Source organism: Scyliorhinus canicula, chromosome 13, assembly GCF_902713615.1.
Source record: "Scyliorhinus canicula chromosome 13, sScyCan1.1, whole genome shotgun sequence".
NCBI classification, from domain to species: domain Eukaryota; kingdom Metazoa; phylum Chordata; class Chondrichthyes; order Carcharhiniformes; family Scyliorhinidae; genus Scyliorhinus; species Scyliorhinus canicula.
The window spans coordinates 14,990,109-15,010,711 of record NC_052158.1 but is presented as its reverse complement, the minus strand read 5'-3'; the positions used below and the strand labels follow the sequence as shown (position 1 = coordinate 15,010,711).

Genomic DNA, 20,603 nt, shown 5'->3' with positions numbered 1-20,603 from the left:
TGTGTGATCACTGTCTGTATTTAATCACTGACTGTGTGATCACTCTGTATTTAATCACTGACTGTGTGATCACTCTGTATTTAATCACTGACTGTGATCACTCTGTATTTAATCCCTGTTGTGTGATGTCTGTCTGTATTTAATCACTGACTGTGTGATCAGTCTGTATTTAGTCACAGACTGTGTGATCACTGTCTGTATTTAATCACTGACTGTGTGATCACTGTCTCTATTTAATCACTGACTGTGTAATCACTCTGTATTTAATCACTGACTGTGTGATCACTCTGTATTTAATCACTGACTGTGTGATCACTGTCTGTATTTAATCACTGACTGTGTGATCACTGTCTGTATTTAATCACTGACTGTGTGATCACTCTGTATTTAATCACTGACTGTGTGATCACTGTCTGTATTTAATCACTGACTGTGTGATCACTGTCTGTATTTAATCACTGACTGTGTGATCACTCTGTATTTAATCACTGACTGTGTGATCACTCTGTATTTAATCACTGACTGTGTGATCACTGTCTGTATTTAATCACTGACTGTGTGATCACTCTGTATTTAATCACTGACTGTGTGATCACTGTCTGTGTTTAATCACTGACTGTGTGATCACTGTCTGTATTTAATCACTGACTGTATTTAATCACTGACTGTGTGATGACTCTGTATTTAATAACTGACTGTGTGATCTCTGTCTGCATTTAGTCACTGACTGTGTATTCAGGTCCACCTGTGTACCCAAACAGGCGCCGGAACGTAGCGACTAGGGGATTTTTATAGTTAGCCTGCTTGTGACATTAATAATTATTATTAGAAGACCGAGAGAGAGAGAGTGGAATAGGCAGAGAGAGAGTTGAAAAGGCAGTGTGAGAGAGAGGAAAAGGCAGAGAGAGGGGGAGTGGGAAGAGGAGAAGGGAAGAGAAGAGAGAGAGGAGAAGGCAAGGAGGGAGGAAGAGGAGAAGGCAGAAAGAGAGGAGAAGGCAGAGAGAGAAGAGAAGGCATGGAGAGAGAGAGGAAAGCGACAAGGCAGGGAGGGGAGAGCCAGGAGAAGGCAGCAAGAGCGAGGAGACGGCAGGAAGAGAGTTGGAGAGAGAGGGACTCAGAGAACTGAGAAGGAATGGAATGAAACAGAAAGAGGGACAGAGAGGATGGAAGAGAGAGAGAGATGAAAGGAATAAGAAGCAAGTGAGAAACAATGAGGGAGTGAATAGAGGAGAGAACAATGAGCGGAACATTGAGAAAGGTCTTAACGGAGGAAGATACGAGAGACAGAAAGATGCTAGTGTAGGAAATGGAGAAGTGAAAAATAATAGAAAGAGATGAGAAAAACGAAGAGAAGGGAGAAATAAATCAGACAAGAAAGAAGAGGTAATGAAGCGAGGGAAAGTTACGAAGGAGAGAAAGAAATCCGAATATATGAGAGACTGAGTGAATGTGAGAGGAAAAAATGAGCATGTAAAGGAAGTGAGAGGGAAATGCAAGGGAAAGAGAAAAACTGAAGAGAAATATGCGAGTAAGCAATGCAGTGAGTGAGAAAGAAATGAGAATGAAAAAGATCTAACAGAAAGATAGGATAAAAATGGGAGGGAGAAATGAAACAGAAGGCATGAGAGAGAAAGAATGAAAGGGCAGCACGGTAGCATGGTGGTTAGCATAAATGCTTCACAGCTCCAGGGTCCCAGGTTCGATTCCCGGCTGGGTCACTGTCTGTGCGGAGTCTGCACGTCCTCCCCGTGTGTGCGTGGGTTTCCTCCGGGTGCTCCGGTTTCCTCTCACTGTCCAAAGATGTGCGGGTTAGGTGGATTGGCTATGCTAAATTGCCCGTAGTGTCCTAATAAAAGTAAGGTTGGGGGGGGGGGGGGTTGTTGGGTTACGGGTATAGGGTGGATACGTGGGTTTGAGTAGGGTGGTCATTGCTCGGCACAACATTGAGGGCCGAAGGGCCTGTTCTGTGCTGTACTGTTCTATGTTCTATGTTCCAAATCTGAAATAAAGAAATGGGAGGGAAGTGAGACAAGGAGAAAAAAAGAGAGAAGTAAATGAAATCGAAAGAAATAAAATAGCACAAGAGTTAAGGGAAAAAGTAGAGGAAGGATTGAGAGTAATGAGTGAAAAGGTATTCTGTAAAATGAGAGATAAATAACTCGAGAAAAAAGTGAAAGATAAGAAAGAGAAAATAAGGAAAGAGTGAAATAAATGGGAGGGGGAGAAACGAGAAAGAAAAGTAGGAGAGAAAATTGTCAGTTCCTTACATTGAAGGGATCAGGTGAAGAATATAATGAGTGGTAGGTTTGATTCCGTGTATCTTACGCCCCTCTTATGGCATATTTCAACCCATAACAATGCCTGGTTAAGACAATGGTGTAGTGGCTTGTCACTGGACTAGTAATCCATAGACCCAGGGCAATACCCTGCACACCTGGGTTCGAATCCCACCATGGCTGTGGTGAAATTTGACTTTTTTTTTTAAAAAGGTCAGATGATGACCATGAAAGCCATTGTCGGTTGTGTTTCTAAACCCATCTGGTCCACTCATGAATGGCCCCGCAAGCCGCTCAGTTGAAGGGCATTTGGGGATGGGCAATAAAATACTGAGCCAGCCAATGGCGCCCACATCCCGCGAACGAATTTAAAAAAAAAACTGCATTCATTCTGATCCAGGAAATGTTACGGAATAAACGAGATTCTCTTCGGACGCGCAAGGATTACCTTCACCAATGCCAGGGTATAGAGGAAGCTAACCGGGTGGAAGTGAAGGTAAGATGTTGGAATCGAGTCGATAAAATGAGTGGAATTGCAACGGTTGCCTGTCTCCATCCCGTCCAACATTCAGCCATGCCAGTTCTCGTAAAACCCAATATCGGGAGGGTGAATTGTTGTGTTCTGCTTCTTCATGTAGCATCAGCTGCTTCCTTGATGTATGCTCTGACAAAGGAAGGTTCAGACGTGGAGATAGGTTTAACACATTTATTGAACAGTTAACAATTCTCCTACTTGAGTTCGGCTCTCCTGCTAATCTAACTATAGTAACTCAGTCTAACTAACCAGTCTGCTCTAAGCCATGTGGTGGGTGTGATGCTTCCTGATCTGCCCCTGTCCTTCTCTCTGAGTGTCGCCTGTGGAAAGAGAAAGAGCATGTGTGCCCTGTCCTTTTATGTGGGTTGTTTAAATGCCCCCTTGTGGTAGTGTCACCTCTGGGTGTCTTGACAGCCTATTGGTCGTGTCCTATTCTAAGTGTTCATTCGCTGTCTGTCTGCATGCATGCTGTCTCTGGTGCTCCCTCTAGTGTTTACTTAGCTGTAGTGTATTTACATTAACCCCTTGTGTATTTACAGTGATGCATATCACCACATGGATGGGCAGCAATCTGTTGGTTTTGTGTCCCCGCGCACCTGACCGATTTCAATCCCCAATAGCAGTAACGCATTAACAAGTGACGGATAAAGATTCTCTAGTGGAACACGGATTACAATGATCAGAGTGAACGGGGGACACGCCAATGAATTCATTGTTCAAAAAATTATCTTTGATCCAACAAAGGTCTTTAAGATTGTGACAGGACTTTGATAGAGGGGGCGTGGGCAGTGGTGGGGAGGGGGGAGGGGGGGGGGGGGGTGACGTCAGAGAACACCTCAATATGATAGCCACCAAGAAATTCGATAAATTAGGAATCCCGAGAGGAATGTCTTCACCCAGAGAGTGGTGAGAATGTGGAGCTGTGGCCGTGCAGGGAGTGGCTGAGGCAGATTAGTGTGCATGTTTTTAAGGAGCACGTGGAATGGAAAAGAGTGACGTTGATAGTTGTAAAGAGGAAGGCAAGTGTTACAATATATTGGTGAGCATGACCACACCTCGGTGAGGGTAAGGTGCATTGAATGGGTTTCACATTCACCCCTAGGTTTGATTGCTCAGAGGTTAGGGGAGTTGCCGTTCTGGGTGGTGGAGGCGAGTTTTTGGTATCTAAGAATCCAGGTAGCACGGAGTTGGGTGCAGTTACATGAATTGAACTGGTGGAGGGGGATGAAGGTGGATTTGAAGGGGTGGGATGTGTTGCCAATGTCACTGGCTGGGCGCGTGCAGACGGTTAAAATTACACTGCTGCCCAGGTTCTTGTTCGTGTTCCAGAACCTCCTCACCTTTGTTCCCAAGTTCCTTTTTTTTAGGAAGGTAACTGGGATCATTTGGGGGTTTGTTTGGGACGGGTAGAGGGTGTTGCCAAGTTTGAAGAATTATTACTGGGTGGCGAATATCGCAATGGTGAGGGAATGGGCTGTGGAGCAGGAGTCGATCTGGAGGCGGCATCGCGAAGTGGGATGAGTCTGAGGGCACTGTTGTTGGCGCCCCTTCCGTTCTTGCCGCTCCGGTACTCTGTGAGCCGTTGTGGTGGTTTCGGTGTTATGGGTGTGGAGCCAGTGTCGGCAACATTTCGGGTGAGAGGGCATGTCGTTGTGGGCGCCAATATGTGACAATCAAAGGTTTGTGCGGGCAGGGCTAGACGTGAGGTTCCGGGGATGGCGGTGGGTAGGGATGGAGTATTTTGGGGAGCGGATAAGCGACCTTGCAGAATTCCTGAGTTTGGAGAAGGTCAAGCTCGCCTCCTGGGGGTTGGAGGAGGGGAAACCATTCATTGATCTCTTCAAGGTGAAATGAGGGGTCAGCGTGGTGGTGGGGGGGGGGGGGGGGGGGGTGGTATTGGGGGCCAGTGATTTCTGCTCATGTTGGTGTTGTTCCTCTGATATTTTCATGTGTATATATGTAAAATGCCTTTAAGAAAAATATGTTTATTTTTTTAAAAAACCTTAATGAACCCATAATAGAATAAAGTTGAACTCCCTCAGAAATATGTCGAAGGCCTCCGGGAGAACATCACCTCCGAGTTTGCGGAATTGCAGCAGTTCATCAGGAGCGAAGAGGCAGCCCTGATAGCAAGGCTTGAAGAAAAGCAAAAGGCGGTGTCACAAGAAATAGAGGGCAACATGACAAAAATTTCAAAAGACTTGGCCGCTATTGATCAAACAATCAGCAACGTTGAGAATTTGCTGGCCCTGCAAGAGGCGGAATTACTTCAGGTATCAGCATACCTACATTGTAAATAACCCACTAATCATAACCTGTTAAAGGCTTAACAGCAATAATAACGGCTCAACTCGACAATTGAGTCTCGGTACACAAACAGCTGGCGAGGTTCCAGCCATGCATTACTGGATAGTGCTCTGAGTCAGAACGCTGAGGGCTCAACTTTCACTCCAGTGACTCGGCTACCAAACTTCAGCGCAGCACTGGGATTGTAGGGGTGGGGAAAGGGTGTTGCTGTTCACAGGAGGGGTGCTCACCTCCATGCTGTTAGCGCTCTCAGGTGAGACAGGAAAGGTCACTGACCTGAAAGCGTAACCAATCAGGTGACGAAGTGGGACGATCACTGGATCAGCAATCCAGTCGTTCAAACCTCCCTCGCAAACACAATGGGTGTACCTGCACCGCATGGACTACAGCGCCTCCGGGAGGCGGCTCACCAACGCCGTCTCTGGGGCAGTTAAGGATGGGTGTCGGGCGATCACCATCTCTGACAAGAGAGGATCTAACTATCGCCCCTTGAGATTTAATGGCATTGCGATCACTGAATTCCCAACTATCTACATCCTGGGGGTTACCATTGAACAGACACTGGATTAACCATATAAATATTATGGCTTCTAGAGCAGGTCAAAGGCTAGACATCCTACAGTGAGTCACTCGCCTCGACTCCCCAAAGCCTGTCCATCATCTACCTGTCACAGAGTGTAATGGAATACTGCCCCCTCGCCTGGATGAGTGCAGCTCCAACAACACTCCAGAAGCTCAACACCATCCAAGACAAAGCAGCCCCGCTTGCTTGTTCCCCCTTCCACAAACATTCACTCTCTCCATAACCGATGAACAGTAGCAGCCATGTGTACCATCTACAAGATGCACTGCAGCAACTCACCAAGGTTCCTCAGGCAGCACCTTCCAAACCCACAACCGCTACCATCTAGAAGGACAAGAGCAGCAGATACCTGGGAACCCCTCCAGCTGGAGCTTCCCCTCCAAGTCACTCACCATCCTTTTTGTTTTTAAGAGTACCCAATTTTTTTTTTCCAATTAGGGGGTAATTTAGCGTGGCCAATCCACCTACCCTGCACGTCTTTGGGTTGTGGGGGTGAAACCCTCACAGACATGGGGAGAATGTGCAAACTCCATACGGACAGTGGCCCAGGGCCGGGATCGAACTTGGGGACGTGAGACAGAAGTGCTAACCACTGTGCCATTGTCACTCACCATCGTGACTTGGAAATATATCGCCGTTCCTTCACTATCGCTGGGTCAAAATCCTGGCATTCCCTCCCTATCAGCGCTTTGGGTGTACCTACATCTCAGGGCCTGCAGTGGTTCAAGACGGCAGCTCACCATCACCTCTTTCTTTAAAAGAATATTTTTATTCAAATTTTAACAATCACAGAACACCACATTTACACTGAAATGCCACCACAACCCCACCCCCCACCCACTAGTGATGACCAGCTCTCCAAAATATAATTATAAACAGACCCTATCTGTTGTGGAACCCCTCACTCGTCCCCGTGAAGGCGAATCTTCCCTTTTCCAAACACATTGGGCGGGATTCTCCCATGCCGCGCCATATGGGAGATTCGCCGCCTGCGCCATTTTTTCCCGTGGCGCCAGTCCGACGCAGCCATTTCCGCCGGCGCGTTTGGCCGGGCCGCCGATTCTCCGGCCTCAATGGGCCGAGCAGCCGCGCAGAAACGGCAGAGTCCCACCGGTGCCGGCCACACCTGCTCACAGCCGGCGGGAACTCTGCGCGTAGGGTCGGGGGGGGGCGGCCTGTGGGGCGGGGAAAAGCGATCCTTCACCGCGGGGGGGGCCTCCGATGGGGTCTGGCCCACGATCGGGGCCCATCGATCGGCGGGCCGGCCTCTCCAGCCCCGGCCCTATTTTATTATGCAGCCAGCCCCTGAACCCCCACGCCATGTTGCATCGGAGCCGGCGCATTGAGGAAGTCCCCTGCACTTTCGCGGGTTAGCGCGGCGCCCAGTTGGTGCCGGGAAGGGAGGTTGGCGCGGCGTGAACTGCTCCAGTGCCGTGCGGCCAGAATCGGTAGTAACCGCGCCTGTTTCGTGCCGCCGTGAAACGCGACGGGGTTCATGACGCCACGAACACTCTGCCTCCATTTCGGAGAGTCCCGCCCAGGAACTCCATTAAATCCCCGAGCCTCAGCGAATCAGAGGGCGGGGAAGGTGACCTCCACCCCAGTTGGACCTGCCTTCGAACAATCAGCGAGGCGAAGGCTAACACACCCACCCCCGCACCTGCCTGCAACTCCGGCAGGTCTGATACCCTGTATATGATCCCTGGGGGATTGGGTTCCAAGTCCACATGTAAGATCGGCAACATGATGCTGAAGAATGACCCCAAAACTTCTCCAACTTTGGGCAAGACCAGAACATAGGCCTGTGATTGGATGTACCCTTCCCACAGTGCTCACACCCTTCCTCCAGCCTTTCAATCAACCGGCTCACCCTTGACTTGGTCAGCTGTGTCCTACGTGCCTCTTTGAACTGAACTCGTCCTGGCCTCGTACACCAGAATGAGGTAATCAGCCATCGCAGTACCTCTTACCACAATCCCTCCATCCCACCTCCAGCACCAGCACCTTGCCAAGGGCAAATAGGGATGGGAAAGAAATGCTGGACTCACCAGCGACCCCCCACAGCCCATGGATGATATTTCCTTTAAAATGTCAAGTGGATTGGCCAGCAGCTCCCAAGGGTGGGGCTTCCTTCCCGGTGAGGGAGAGAAGGGCCACTGGCTGCCTGTTCTGCCCGCCCACAGTCCGCGCTATGGTCTGATGTCCAGTCAGCTTCACACCGACATTCCTACCAACTTTTCAGGTTGACATCATTTTTAAAAAAATTTAGAGTACCCAATTCATTTTTTTTCCAATTAAGGGGCAATTTATCGTGGCCAATCCACCTACCCTGCACATCTTTTGGGTTGTGGGGGCGAAACCCACGCAGACACGGGGAGAATGTGCAAACTCCACACGGACAGTGACCCAGAGCCGGGATCGAACCTGGCACCTCGGCGCCGCGAGGCAGCAGTGCTAACCACTGCGCCACCCTGCTGCCCTCAGGCTGACGACTTGTGGGCAGAACCCCTGACTTTAGGGCACAGTATCGGAGCCCAGTCATTAACTCCGTTCCTCCCCCTCCCCCCACACCAAGATGCCTGCCAGCTGACCATTTCCCGAGTTTTCTGCTTCTTTAATTTCAGATTTGCTGCTTCTGCAGCATTTTGTTTTTGCATTTCCGTCCCTCTCCCTCTGGGAGTTTCATTCTAACATTCGCTCCTCTTTTTATTCTAGGATATGAGGTCCAACATCAAATGGTATGTCCTATTTGTTTTCTCTATACTTAGCTGATGTGTGCACCCTTCTATCCCGATCCCTCCATGGCTTGACTCCTCTCCAGCTTTAAAACCTGCTCCAGCCCCACAACCCTCTGAATCATTGCCCTCTTGCAATTCCAGTCTCTTGTATATTCAGTTCCTTCCCCCACCTGGGGTAGCCATGTCTCGACGTTAATCTCTCAAATTCACTTCACAAATCTACTTGCTCACCTTTCTGATCTACCTTTCCCATCTCCTTGAAATGATCCATGAAACCTTGACATCTTTAACCAACATCCCCATGCCCCGATATTGAGTATCTTCTTATAGGTCCTGGTGTCACCAGTTTCCATTCCCCCCCCCATCACCCCTTTGTTCTCACAGACCTACCACTGGCTCCCAGTTTAACCTTGATACAGCGTTTAAATCCCCACGCTTGTTTCCAGACCCTTCCACTGCCTCGCCCTTCCCCCATCTCTGGAATCTCCTCCAGCTCTCCAAACCCTCTGGGGACCCTGTGTTCATAGATGTAGACATTCATAGAATTTACAGTGAAGAAGGAGGCCACTCGGCCCATCGATTCTGCACCAGCCCTTGGAAAGAGCACCCGACCTAAGCCCACGTCTCCACCCCATCCCCGTAACCCAGTCACCCCCACCTAAACTTTATGGACACTATTAGCATGGCCAATCCACCTAACCTGCACATGCTTGGACTGTGGGAGGAAACCGGAGCACCCGGAGGAAACCCACGCACACACGGCGGGGGGGGGGGGGGGGGGGGGGGGGGGGGGGGGGACGTGCAGACTCTGCACACAGATAGTCGCCTGAGGCCGGAATCGAACCCGGGTCTCTGGCGCTGTGAGGCAACAGTGCTAACCACTGTGCCGCCGTGCCGACTGTTTTCTCGAACACCAGCCGCTTGGTGCGGCACCCCTGATTTCGTTCGTCCCAGCCTTGGCAGCCAGCTCCGGAATTTCCCCTCGGGATGCCTTTGCTTCGCTTTTCCCCCTTAAAGTCCTACTCGTTGACCAAGCTTTTTATCATCTGATATAATGTCTCCTTTTGTGCCAAATATTTGATAATAGCTCCAGTCAGGTGTTACTTTAAAAGGCGCAAAGGAAAGACAAATTGCTGCTGTTGCTCCGACAGTTTTGAAAATACGATTGGGAGGTGGCGTAGAGCGGATTCGCTGCTGCCTGACATTCTGCCTCACGGCTATGGTGGCTGGTTTCCTTGTGCTACAGAGCAGAGGGTGGCCCCATTTTGGGGACCGATAAGGAAAGGCCCTGCTGTAAGTTTGTACAGCGGGAGGAGCTTGAATCTTTCAGCCCCACCTGGGCGTGACCCTGGGGGCTTGGTCCACGTTCTTGAGGGAGACCAGGAACCACGAGGTGACATTCCGCTGGTCGCCTCACTTTGAATCACGCCTCACTGGGGATTCAGCAGCCATCTTAGGATTTCACTTGAGCCGTGGGCTACCATGGGGTAACGTAAAACTAGCGGCTAATCTCAGCACTCTGCCAATTCTGACCCAGTCTGTGGGCATGTGTGTCCCTCAATCCCTTCGCTCTGCTACTGGTTGCCATGCCTTCAGTCAAGTTCTGGAATATTCCTTCCCTGCGCCTCCCCTCACCTCTGCCTCCTCAACAACCCAAAACCCAAACATTTGGTCAACCCTAATAGCTCCGAAAGTGATTCGATGTCAAACCCTGTCGGGCATTAACAACAACTTGCATTAATATAGCACCGTTAATGAGGTAAATCATCCCAAGGTGCTTCACAGGAGCTTTATCGAACAAAATTCGACACGTAAGTCGCAGAAGATGATATTAGGTCAGGTAGGTTTAAAACGTGTCTTCAAGTTGGAAAGTGATGTGAGGAAGTGGAGAGGTTTTGAGAGGGAATTCCAAAGCCCAGGGCCCAGGCAAGCTGAAAGCACAACTACCATAGGTTGAGTGATGTAAACCCAAAGAATGTTTGGCATGTTAAAGGCATTATGTAAACACAAATGTAGCCATCCAGGTTTTCAATAAAACATACTCAACCCATTCCCTCTCTCACACACTTCATTCTCTCGCTTACACTCTCATTCGCCCACTCGTTCTTGTGCCACTTCCTCTCTCGCTCACTCTCTTGTTCTCACACTAATTCTCTTTATGTCCTTCCCTTCACCCATTTGCTATCCGACCTAGTGATTTGGTTATCTAGCAGAATTCACTGCTGACCCCACTGCCGCACCCAAAACCACAGCTTGTTCTTTCCCTTCTTCAGGTTATGTAACTTCCCACCGGCTCACCACAACTCATTGTGACCAATGTGCATTTGAACGCTTGCCAGGATTGGCAACTGTTTTCAGTGTAACTGGGGCAGGCATAAAAACAGAGGGGGCCCCCTGTTACCCACCCGGAAACGGGGGGGAGACCCTGTTACCCACCCGGAAACGGGGGGAGACCCTGTTACCCACCCGGAAACGGGGGGAGACCCTGTTACCCACCCGGAAACGGGGGAGCCCCTGTTACCCACCCGGAAACGGGGGAGACCCTTTTACCCACCCGGAAACGGGGGGAGACCCTGTTACCCACCCGGAAACGGGGGGAGACCCTGTTACCCCCTCCGGAAACGGGGGGAGACCCTGTTACCCACCCGGAAACGGGGCAGACCCTGTTACCCACCCGGAAACGGGGGGAGACCCTGTTACCCACCCGGAAATGGGGGGAGACCCTGTTACCCACCCGGAAACGGGGGGAGACCCTGTTACCCACCCGGAAACGGGGGGAGACCCTGTTACCCACCCGGAAACGGGGGGAGACCCTGTTACCCACCCGGAAACGGGGGAGCCCCTGTTACCCACCCGGAAACGGGGGGAGACCCTGTTACCCACCCGGAAACGGGGGAGACCCTTTTACCCACCCGGAAACGGGGGGGAGACCCTGTTACCCACCCGGAAACGGGGGGAGACCCTGTTACCCATCCGAAACGGGGGGGAGACCCTGTTACCCACCCGGAAACGGGGGGAGACCCTGTTACCCACCCGGAAACGGGGGGAGACCCTGTTACCCACCCGGAAACGGGGCAGACCCTGTTACCCACCCGGAAACGGGGGGAGACCCTGTTACCCACCCGGAAACGGGGGGAGACCCTGTTACCCACCCGGAAATGGGGGGAGACCCTCTTACCCACCCGGAAACGGGGGGAGACCCTGTTACCCACCCGGAAACGGGGGAGAGACCCTGTTACCCACCCGGAAACGGGGGAGAGACCCTGTTACCCACCCGGAAACGGGGGGAGACCCTGTTACCCACCCGGAAACGGGGGGAGACCCTGTTACCCACCCGGAAACGGGGGGAGTCCCTGTTACCCACCCGGAAACGGGGGGAGACCCTGTTACCCACCCGGAAACGGGGGGAGACCCTGTTACCCACCCGGAAACGGGGGGAGACCCTGTTACCCACCCGGAAATGGGGGGAGACCCTGTTACCCACCCGGAAACGGGGGGAGACCCTGTTACCCACCCAGAAATGGGGGGGAGACCCTGTTACCCACCCGGAAACGGGGGGAGACCCTGTTACCCACCCGGAAACGGGGGAGAGCCCCTGTTACCCACCCGGAAACGGGGCAGACCCTGTTACCCACCCGGAAACGGGGGGAGACCCTGTTACCCACCCGGAAACGGGGGGAGACCCTGTTACCCACCCGGAAACGGGGGGAGACCCTGTTACCCACCCGGAAACGGGGGGGGGGGAGACCCTGTTACCCACCCGGAAACGGGGCAGACCCTGTTACCCACCCGGAAACGGGGGGGAGACCCTGTTACCCACCCGGAAACGGGGCAGACCCTGTTACCCACCCAGAAACGGGGGGAGACCCTGTTACCCACCCGGAAACGGGGGGAGACCCTGTTACCCACCCGGAAACGGGGGGAAACCCTGTTACCCACCCGGAAATGGGGGGGAGTCCCTGTTACCCACCCGGAAACGGGGGTAGCCCCTTTACCCACCCCACTCGTTGTTTTCACTTCAACCCCCCAACCCTTCCATTTTACAGCCGGCAAGTGTTAACATTACCCCCCAACCACCCACCACACACTAAGCATTTAATAACTTGAACTTGATAACTAAACGATTTCCAATGTTTGCCCAGGTCTGGTGTTGATTATCAGAGTCCCACCAGGCTTCCAGTGGCTCTGACTTTGGGGGAGTTCAGTGGACCTCTGCAGTATGTGGTCTGGAGACGGATGCTGAAGGAAATCAGGACAGGTAAATTTGGGCCTTCATTCTGTTGCTGGCATGGGCTGGGTGGGGGTAGAGTGTGTTGGCACAGGCAACTGTTGCAGGATGTTGTGAGCAGACGAGCGAGGAGCTGGAGGAGGCCATTTAGCCCCTCGAGCCTGCTCCACCTTTTAATAAGGTCATGGCAGATCCGACGCTGACCTCAAATCTGCATTCCACCAACTCCTGATACCCTTTCATCCCTACTCATCAAGAATCTATCCAACCCGGACTTAAGAATATTCACAGACTCTGCTTCCCCCACCTTTCGTGGAAGAGAGTTCCAGAGACTCACCAAACTCTGCTCATCTCCATCTTAAACGTCAGCCCCTTATTTTTAAACAGAGATCCCCTAGTTCTAGATTCTCCCACAAGAAGAAACACCCTTTCCACCTCCAACCTGTCAAGACCCCTCTGATGATATGCATAAGCAATCGTGTATTTAATTATGTAAACCATTGCGAACAGCAGGTGGCAGTGTAAATCTACCATGTGACTCTGTACCTCGAGGAGTTGGGAGATAGTCGAGTTAGTAGATAGTCATACTTGCAGTAGCTGAGGATAATTTATCAGTATTAGTAGTTTCTAATATATTTCTTCTAGTTATCTTTACCCATCATTTATTTTATAATAAAATACTTTAACAAAGAACTAGACGTTCTACTGTGCATCATTCCTACTGGCCAAACACCAGAACGTAATATGGTACCAGGTCTGAAGATCTAGTAAGAAAGGAAGATTCTTTGAAGATCCGAACAGCTAAAGATAACTACGAATAAGAAGAAAGTAAAAAAGAAAATATCTTCTACTAACTTAAAGGGCAACACGGTAGCATAGTGGTTAACACTGTGGCTTCACAGCGCCAGGGTCCCAGGTTCGATTCCCTGCTGGGTCACTGTCTGTGCAAAGTTTGCACATTCTCCCCGTGTCTGCCTGGGTTTCATCCAGGTGCTCCGGTTTCCTCCCACAGTCCAAAGATGTGCAGGTTAGGTGGATTGGCCATGCTAAATTGCCCTTAGTGCCCAAGGGGAGCCCCTGTTGTCCCCTTAGTGTCCCCTTAGGGGCTGGTTTAGCACAGGGCTAAAGAGCTGACTTTTAAAGCAGACCAAGGAAGGCCAGCAGAATGGTTCGATCCCCGTACCAGCTTCCCCGAACAGGCGCCAGAATGTGGCGACTAGGGGCTTTTCACAGTAACTTCATTTGAAGCCTACTTGTGACACTAAGCGATTTTCCTTTTATTTTTCAAATGGCCGCCTCCTGCACTGTATGTTCTATGTTCTAACCTCGTGAATTACTGGCAAATAGTACTCAATGCGCTGAAGTCCAGGATGGAAGGTCTGAAGGCACCACACCAGCTTTGAGTCACTGGTAATGTCGATGAGAATTGGTGTGTATTCAAACAGCAATTCACACTTACGTTGCTGCCTTTGGTCTGCGGCACAGCCTGATGCGAGGTGCATAGCGTTGCTGTTCACTGTAGCAGGTTGACAAGCGGTAGAAATATTTAATACATTCGTTTTCGATAGAGAGGCGGATAGCAAGAACTTTGAGGAAGTTGTAAAGCAATTTGATTGGCATTGCACTCCAAAGAAAATGAGATGTTCGAACGCTACATATTTTGCATGCACACCCAGAGGGCGGGCAAATCGTTTGATAGTTTTCTGATCGATTTGCAATTGAAGGCACAGTTGTGTAATTTTGCTACCCTAAAAGCGTCGATGATCCGCGATCAGATCATGTTCGGGATTTGTAACGACAAGGTACGCGAGGGGCTGTTAAGAGAAAATGAGCTTCAGCTTGATGATGCTATCAAAATTGTCATTACAGCGAGCTAGCTACACAGCAGATTAGTGCTTTGAATCTCAAATATTTTGGCGATAAGATAGGAGAGGCAGCTACCGCCATTCGAATAGTGACGCACTGGAGTATAAATCGTGGTCCCAGCACCGGCGGCCATTAAAAAATTTTTTTTCCGAGTACCCACTTAATTTTTTCCATTTAAGGGGCAATTTAGCTTGGCCAATCCACCTACCCTGCACATCTTTTTGGGTTGTGGGGGCGCAACCCACGCAAACATGGGGAGAATGTGCAAACTCCACACGGACAGTGACCCAGAGCCAGGATCGAACCTGGGACCTCGGCGCCGTGAGGCAGCAGGGCTAACCCACTGTGCCACCGTGCTGTCCTCCAGCGGCCATTTTAAACTACCGACCGATTCCTCCATTTCATGCAAGCGATGCGGCAATCAACATTGTCCAGCGTTTGGGAAGATGTGCTCCAAATGTCAAGGCAAAAGTCATTTTGCTAAGCAATGCTTTACCAGTAAAATAGTGGAACAAGCAAAATCGATCAACATGGCAGAGGAAGTATGCCGCTTGGATACAAGTTCTTCATTGACATGATTTTGAGTGAGGACAAGGATAGTCAAGGCATGCAGAATGATGATGCTTTCATGACTATTTGCAGTAATAGTGAAGTAAACGCAAATACTCCAAAAGACAAATGGACAGTTCCATTAATGAATAATGACACATTAATTAACTTCAAACTTGACACGGGAGCGAGGGCCAACCTCATCAGTTTGTCAGATTTAAAAGAGCTGAGAATTAAACCGCAAGTGTTAAAGCAGTACGACTGAAAGACTACAACAGAAATGAAATTACTGTGCTAGGAGCATGCGAGCTCGATGTAACTGTGAAGAACATAGTTCACACAGTAAAATATTCCATTGTGGAGGTGGAATGTGAATCTCTACTTGGAGTGGAAGTGTGTGAAGTACTTGAGCTGGTTAAGCGAGTTTACCGTGCAGACTGTGTGTTAACCGGACAAAATTCATTTCTAGATTCCATACTGAAGGAATTTCCTGGCTTATTTCAAAGCTGTGGCACTTACCTTTCCTGGTTATTTCAAAGCTGTGGCACATTACTTTTCCTGGGTTATTCCAAAGCTTTGGCACATTACCTTTCACGTATCGAATCCAGTTGAAAGAGAGCTAGAAAGGATGATGGCCTTAGGCGTAATCAAACACATAGAAGACCTACAGATTGGGTAAACTCTATGGTCTGCGTTAAGAAGAGAAATAACGATCTAAGAATCTGTAAGGACCCCAAAGAAGAGGGAAGAAATCACACATGAGGCGTCAGGAGCAACATGTTAGTAAGTTAGACACTTCACAAGGTTTATGGCAGCTCAAGTTAGACAAGGGAAGCACAAAGCTGTGTACTTTCAACACTCCATTCAGGTGATATTGTTTCTTAAGGATGCCATTTAGTATAATTTATGCATCTAAAATTTCCATTGTGCCATGGAACACATCTTGAAGGGATTCCAGGAGTCAGAGTATATGTTGACAACATAATCGTCTGGGATAGGGCAACATGGTGGCGCAGTGGTTAACATTGCTGCCTCACGGCGCTGAGGTCCCAGGTTCGATCCCATCTCTGGGTCACTGTCCGTGTAGAGTTTGCACATTCTCCCCGTGTTCGCGTGGGTTTCGCTCCCACAATCCAAAGATGTGCAGGCGAGGTAGATTGGCCACGCTAAATTGCTCCGTAATTGGAAAAAATGAATTGGGTATTCTAAATTTATATATTTTTAAAAAATCTATGAAGGGCACTTGGGAGTAGGGAGTAGGCACTAGGGTCACTGTCCGTGTGGAGTTTCACATTCTCCCCATGTTCGTGTGGGTTTCGCCCCTAAAATCCAAAGATGTGTAGGCGAGGTAGGTGGATTGGTCATGGTCAATTGCCCCTTAATTGGAAAAAATGAATTGGGTACTCTTTAACAAAAAAAAATTATCGTCTGGGGATTAGCACGAGAAGAACATGACGGAAAAGCTTCTCAAGGGGCATTAAAAAGATTGGCTTAAAGTTGAAGAAAGCCAAATGTCAATTTGGTGTTGACAATATCACATAGAGGCAGGGATACAGTTTATTGGCCGGCATCAACCACGATATTCAAGTAATGGTGAAAAACTGTGCACACTGTAGGAAGTTTCAGTTCAAACTGCTGAAAGAACCAGTTAATTGAAGATTAGAGAGGAAACTGATCTTTCAAAAAAGAAGGCAAAAGGGATTTTACGACAAATCAATAAGAAGGCTCCAACCATTGCAAGCAGATGACACAGTCGGACTGGAAAATTCAGATGGGAACAGATGGTCAAAGTATGCAAAGGTACTGCAATAGGCAGGTCTTCATTTGTATCTGATCGTCACTGATGATGGCACAGTCTTAAGGAGAAACTGGAAAGCTCTGCTGAAGGTTCAGCAACCTTTTGTAAGCAATTGACATTGTGAGCAATCCGAAGACAGTTGAAACAGATACAATTCAGCATGCAGAGCCAGAACAAAGTACAAATGCACAAAGTCAAGAAGAACAGCAAGAAACAACTGCAACAACTAATGAAAATGAAACATGGTCACAAGTTCAACCACTGCCCAGGAGACCAACAAGACAAAGACGGAAACCTGAGAGACTGAATTTGTGATGGACTGTGTAAATAGTTACATTTCCAAAGGAAAGGGGATGTGATCATATGCATAAGCAGTCATGTATATAATGATGTAAATGACCTCCGACCAGCAGATGGCAGTGTAAGTCTACCACATGACTCTGTACCTCGGAGTGGGGAGATAGTCGTGTTAGTGGATAGTCATACTTGCAGTAGCTCGAGGATAATTTATCAGTATTAGTAGTTTGTAATATATTTCTACTTCTTCTAGTTATCTTTACCACACATGTATGTCCAGAACCAGGGGTCACAGTATTTATTATTTTATAATATAATAATAATAACCTTTATTATTGTCACAAGTAGGCTTACAGTAACACTGTAATGAGGTTACTGTGAAAATCCCCTGGTTGCCACGAATACTTTAACCAGTCAAGAACTAGACGATCGGCAGCACGGTGGCGCAGTGATTCTTTTCTACCAATGCACAGGTCTAAGGTCTATGATTTGATCCCTTCAAAATTTGGCAGAGAATTTGGGTTCTCTGGATTAATACAAGGGAGCTGATCACCGGGGGTACTCCACGCCCAAGATTCTTTTCTACCAATGTCCCCCGAGACTTGGGTGGTGCATGTGACAATTGGCTATTGTCCATTTTGCACTCCTGCACCTGGTTAAAGTGGCCCCTGGGATCCGGACTTCACTTTGCTGTCAAATTAAACTGGGTGAATTTGGTTGCCGTGACCAGGGCCGGATTAAGACCCTTAGAGGCCCTAAGCACTTAAAAGATTTTGGTGCCCCCATATATATGTAATTCAAAATATAAACAATAATAAACCATAAAATAAAATTTTATTTATCGAAATTAAACAAAACTTACAGTAAGACGGAAAATAATGTTTATTTTTGTATACTTCCACTTTATTTATATTTGAAAAGTTTTCTCCTACTTTTTTTAATTGCAAAGTCTTTGATCAGATCCTCAAAACTAATCTTATGTAACACATCTGCTTCTGTACTTAATAGAGATACGGCATCCAGCCTGCCTTGTTGCATAGTTGTTCTGATGGGATTTTTAATATACTTCAACTGAGGAAATGAACGCTCAGCTGAGCAATTTGTGACCATTAATGTTAAAAATATACGAAAGCCAATGTCTACATTTGGAAAGGCACACTCAATATTGTCTTCTACAATTATTTTATAAAGTTCAGCATGACTGAATCTTGTTTTTACATTTTTTGTTGCACTGAACTTATGGCGCACGTATGAATGAAACTGCTTTCATTTATGTGGGGGGGGGGATTTTTTTTTCCTTCGATTTCATAACCCTTGGCGGAGGTCTGCACTCTCTGAGTGTACTTGTTATTATTGTATATATCTGTATGTAATTTTTTCATTTAATGTGGGGGCCCCTTTTTGCGGATCCTGGTTCAGCTGCACCATTTGCAGTACTGCACCATATGGACCATGGACCATGGTAAATTCGGCTATGGAAAATTTCTGTGGTGCCCCCTTCCCTTGATGCCCTAAGCACGTGCTTATTTTGCTTAATGGTTAATCCACCCCTGGCCGTGCCGTTGGGTAGATGGAGGGAGACTTGTGTACCGGTTAATAAAACCGGTTAATAAAACCTTCTACGATCACTGGCAGGAAGCTGAGGGGTGGGATGATAGCGGCACAGGTGGGCAGCCAAATTGGTCACCTGGTGTACACCCCTCTCCTCTGCAATCTCTGCATTCCCATACATTGAGTGTATGTGGGGAAGGAGCGGGAGTGATGCTATTTGTTTGGCGTTAGTGCACAATACAAAGTTCTGTTGTTCTCCCTGTTTACCTGCCGAGCAGTCATCTGTTATTATTATTATTGCAGTAAGAAGTCTTACAACACCAGGTTAAAGTCCAACAGGTTTGATTCAAACACGAGCTTTCGGAGCGCAGCTCCTTCCTCAGGTGAATTCCTGAGGTTCACCTGAGGAAGGAGCTGCGCTCCGAAAGCTCGTGTTTGAATCAAACCTGTTGGACTTTAACCTGGTGTTGTAAGACTTCTTACTGTGCTCACCCCAGTCCAACGCCGGCATCTCCACATCATTTTTTTTTTTTTTTTTTTATAAATTTAGATTAGCCAATTATTCTTTCCAATTAAGGGGCAATTTAGCGTGGCCAATCCACCTACTCTGCACATTTTTGGGTTGTGGGGGCGAAACCCACGCAGACACGGGGAGAACGTGCAAACTCCACACGGACAGTGACCCAGAGCCGGGATCGAACCTGGGACCTCAGCGCCGTGAGGCGTTTGTGCTAACCACTAGGCCACCGTGCTGCCCTATCTCCACATCATTATTATTATTAACCATCGTCTGCTTCAGTTCCAGCAGCGCTGGTGCTCAATGCCAAGACAGCACACCCACACCTCCGCCTGTCTGCCGACTGCAGGAGCCTGCGTGCCGGGAGTGGGAAGCAGACCTCGAGATGCCCAGCCAGCTTCGGCCGCTGCCTCTGCGCACTGAGCTCAGAGGGATTCGCGTCGGGGAGGAACTACTGGGAGGTGAGGGTGAGGATGAACTGGGAGTGGGCGGTGGGGGTGGCCACAGCGTCCATTATCAGGAAGGAGAACACCAAGCCGACGCCCAAGGCAGGTATCTGGGCCCTGAGGAGGTCCGGCGAGAAATACGCGGCCCTCACCTCACCTCACACTCCTCTACGCCTGAGCATCAAGCCCCAGAGGATCGGAGTTTACTTGGATTATGAGATGGGGCAGGTGTCCTTTTACAATGCCGATGACTTGTCCCACCTCTTCACTTTCACTGACACCTTCACTGAGGAACTCTATCCCTATTTCTACACTGGCTGTAAAATGGACTCGCTGAAACTGGTTACCTTGCGTGTTTAAGGTGGGAATAGGAGGTGGCCATTCAACCCCTCAGAGCCTGTTCCACCATTCAGTCACACCGTGGTTGATCTTTATCTTAATTCTACTTGGCATCCCATTCTTTAGTCCACTTACCTAACATAAAAAACTATCAGTTTTGAAAGTTCCCATGGATCCTCCAGACTCAACAACATTTTGAGTTTTCCTTTACCCTTTGATGAAGTGCTTCCTGACATCACCTCTGACAGGCCTCGCTCTATTTTTCAGATTCGGCCCCCTTGCCCTTCACGCTCCCCATGTGCCAACCGCAACCCCCCCCCCCCCCCCCCCCCACCCCTCCCCAAGCCAACCAGGGGAAATAGTTTCCCCCTACCTACACAATTAAATACATTCAACATTAAAAACACCAGGTTATCCCTCAATCTTCTCAAGCTAGGTATCCAAATGTAACATTAAAAGTAAAAGAAAAATACTGCAGATGCTGGAGACCCGAAATTAAAAACAGAAAGTGCTGAAAATACTCAGCAGGTCCGTCAGGGTCTGTGGAGAGAGAAACAGAGCTGACGTTTTGAG

At 48.8% G+C, this 20,603-nt stretch overlaps 1 protein-coding gene across 1 annotated transcript; it reads left to right on the top strand.

Annotated features, from left to right (window-relative positions):
• The first annotated feature begins 2,225 nt into the window (after nt 1-2,225).
• LOC119975975 (E3 ubiquitin-protein ligase TRIM39-like) lies at nt 2,226-20,320 on the top strand. The gene is made up of 5 exons (XM_038815976.1): nt 2,226-2,772; nt 4,854-5,084; nt 8,417-8,439; nt 12,582-12,697; nt 19,528-20,320. Exons 1-5 carry the CDS (start codon nt 2,680-2,682, stop codon nt 20,049-20,051), a joined length of 987 nt encoding a protein of 328 aa, XP_038671904.1. The 5' UTR covers nt 2,226-2,679; the 3' UTR covers nt 20,052-20,320.
• The last annotated feature ends 283 nt before the right edge of the window (nt 20,321-20,603 follow it).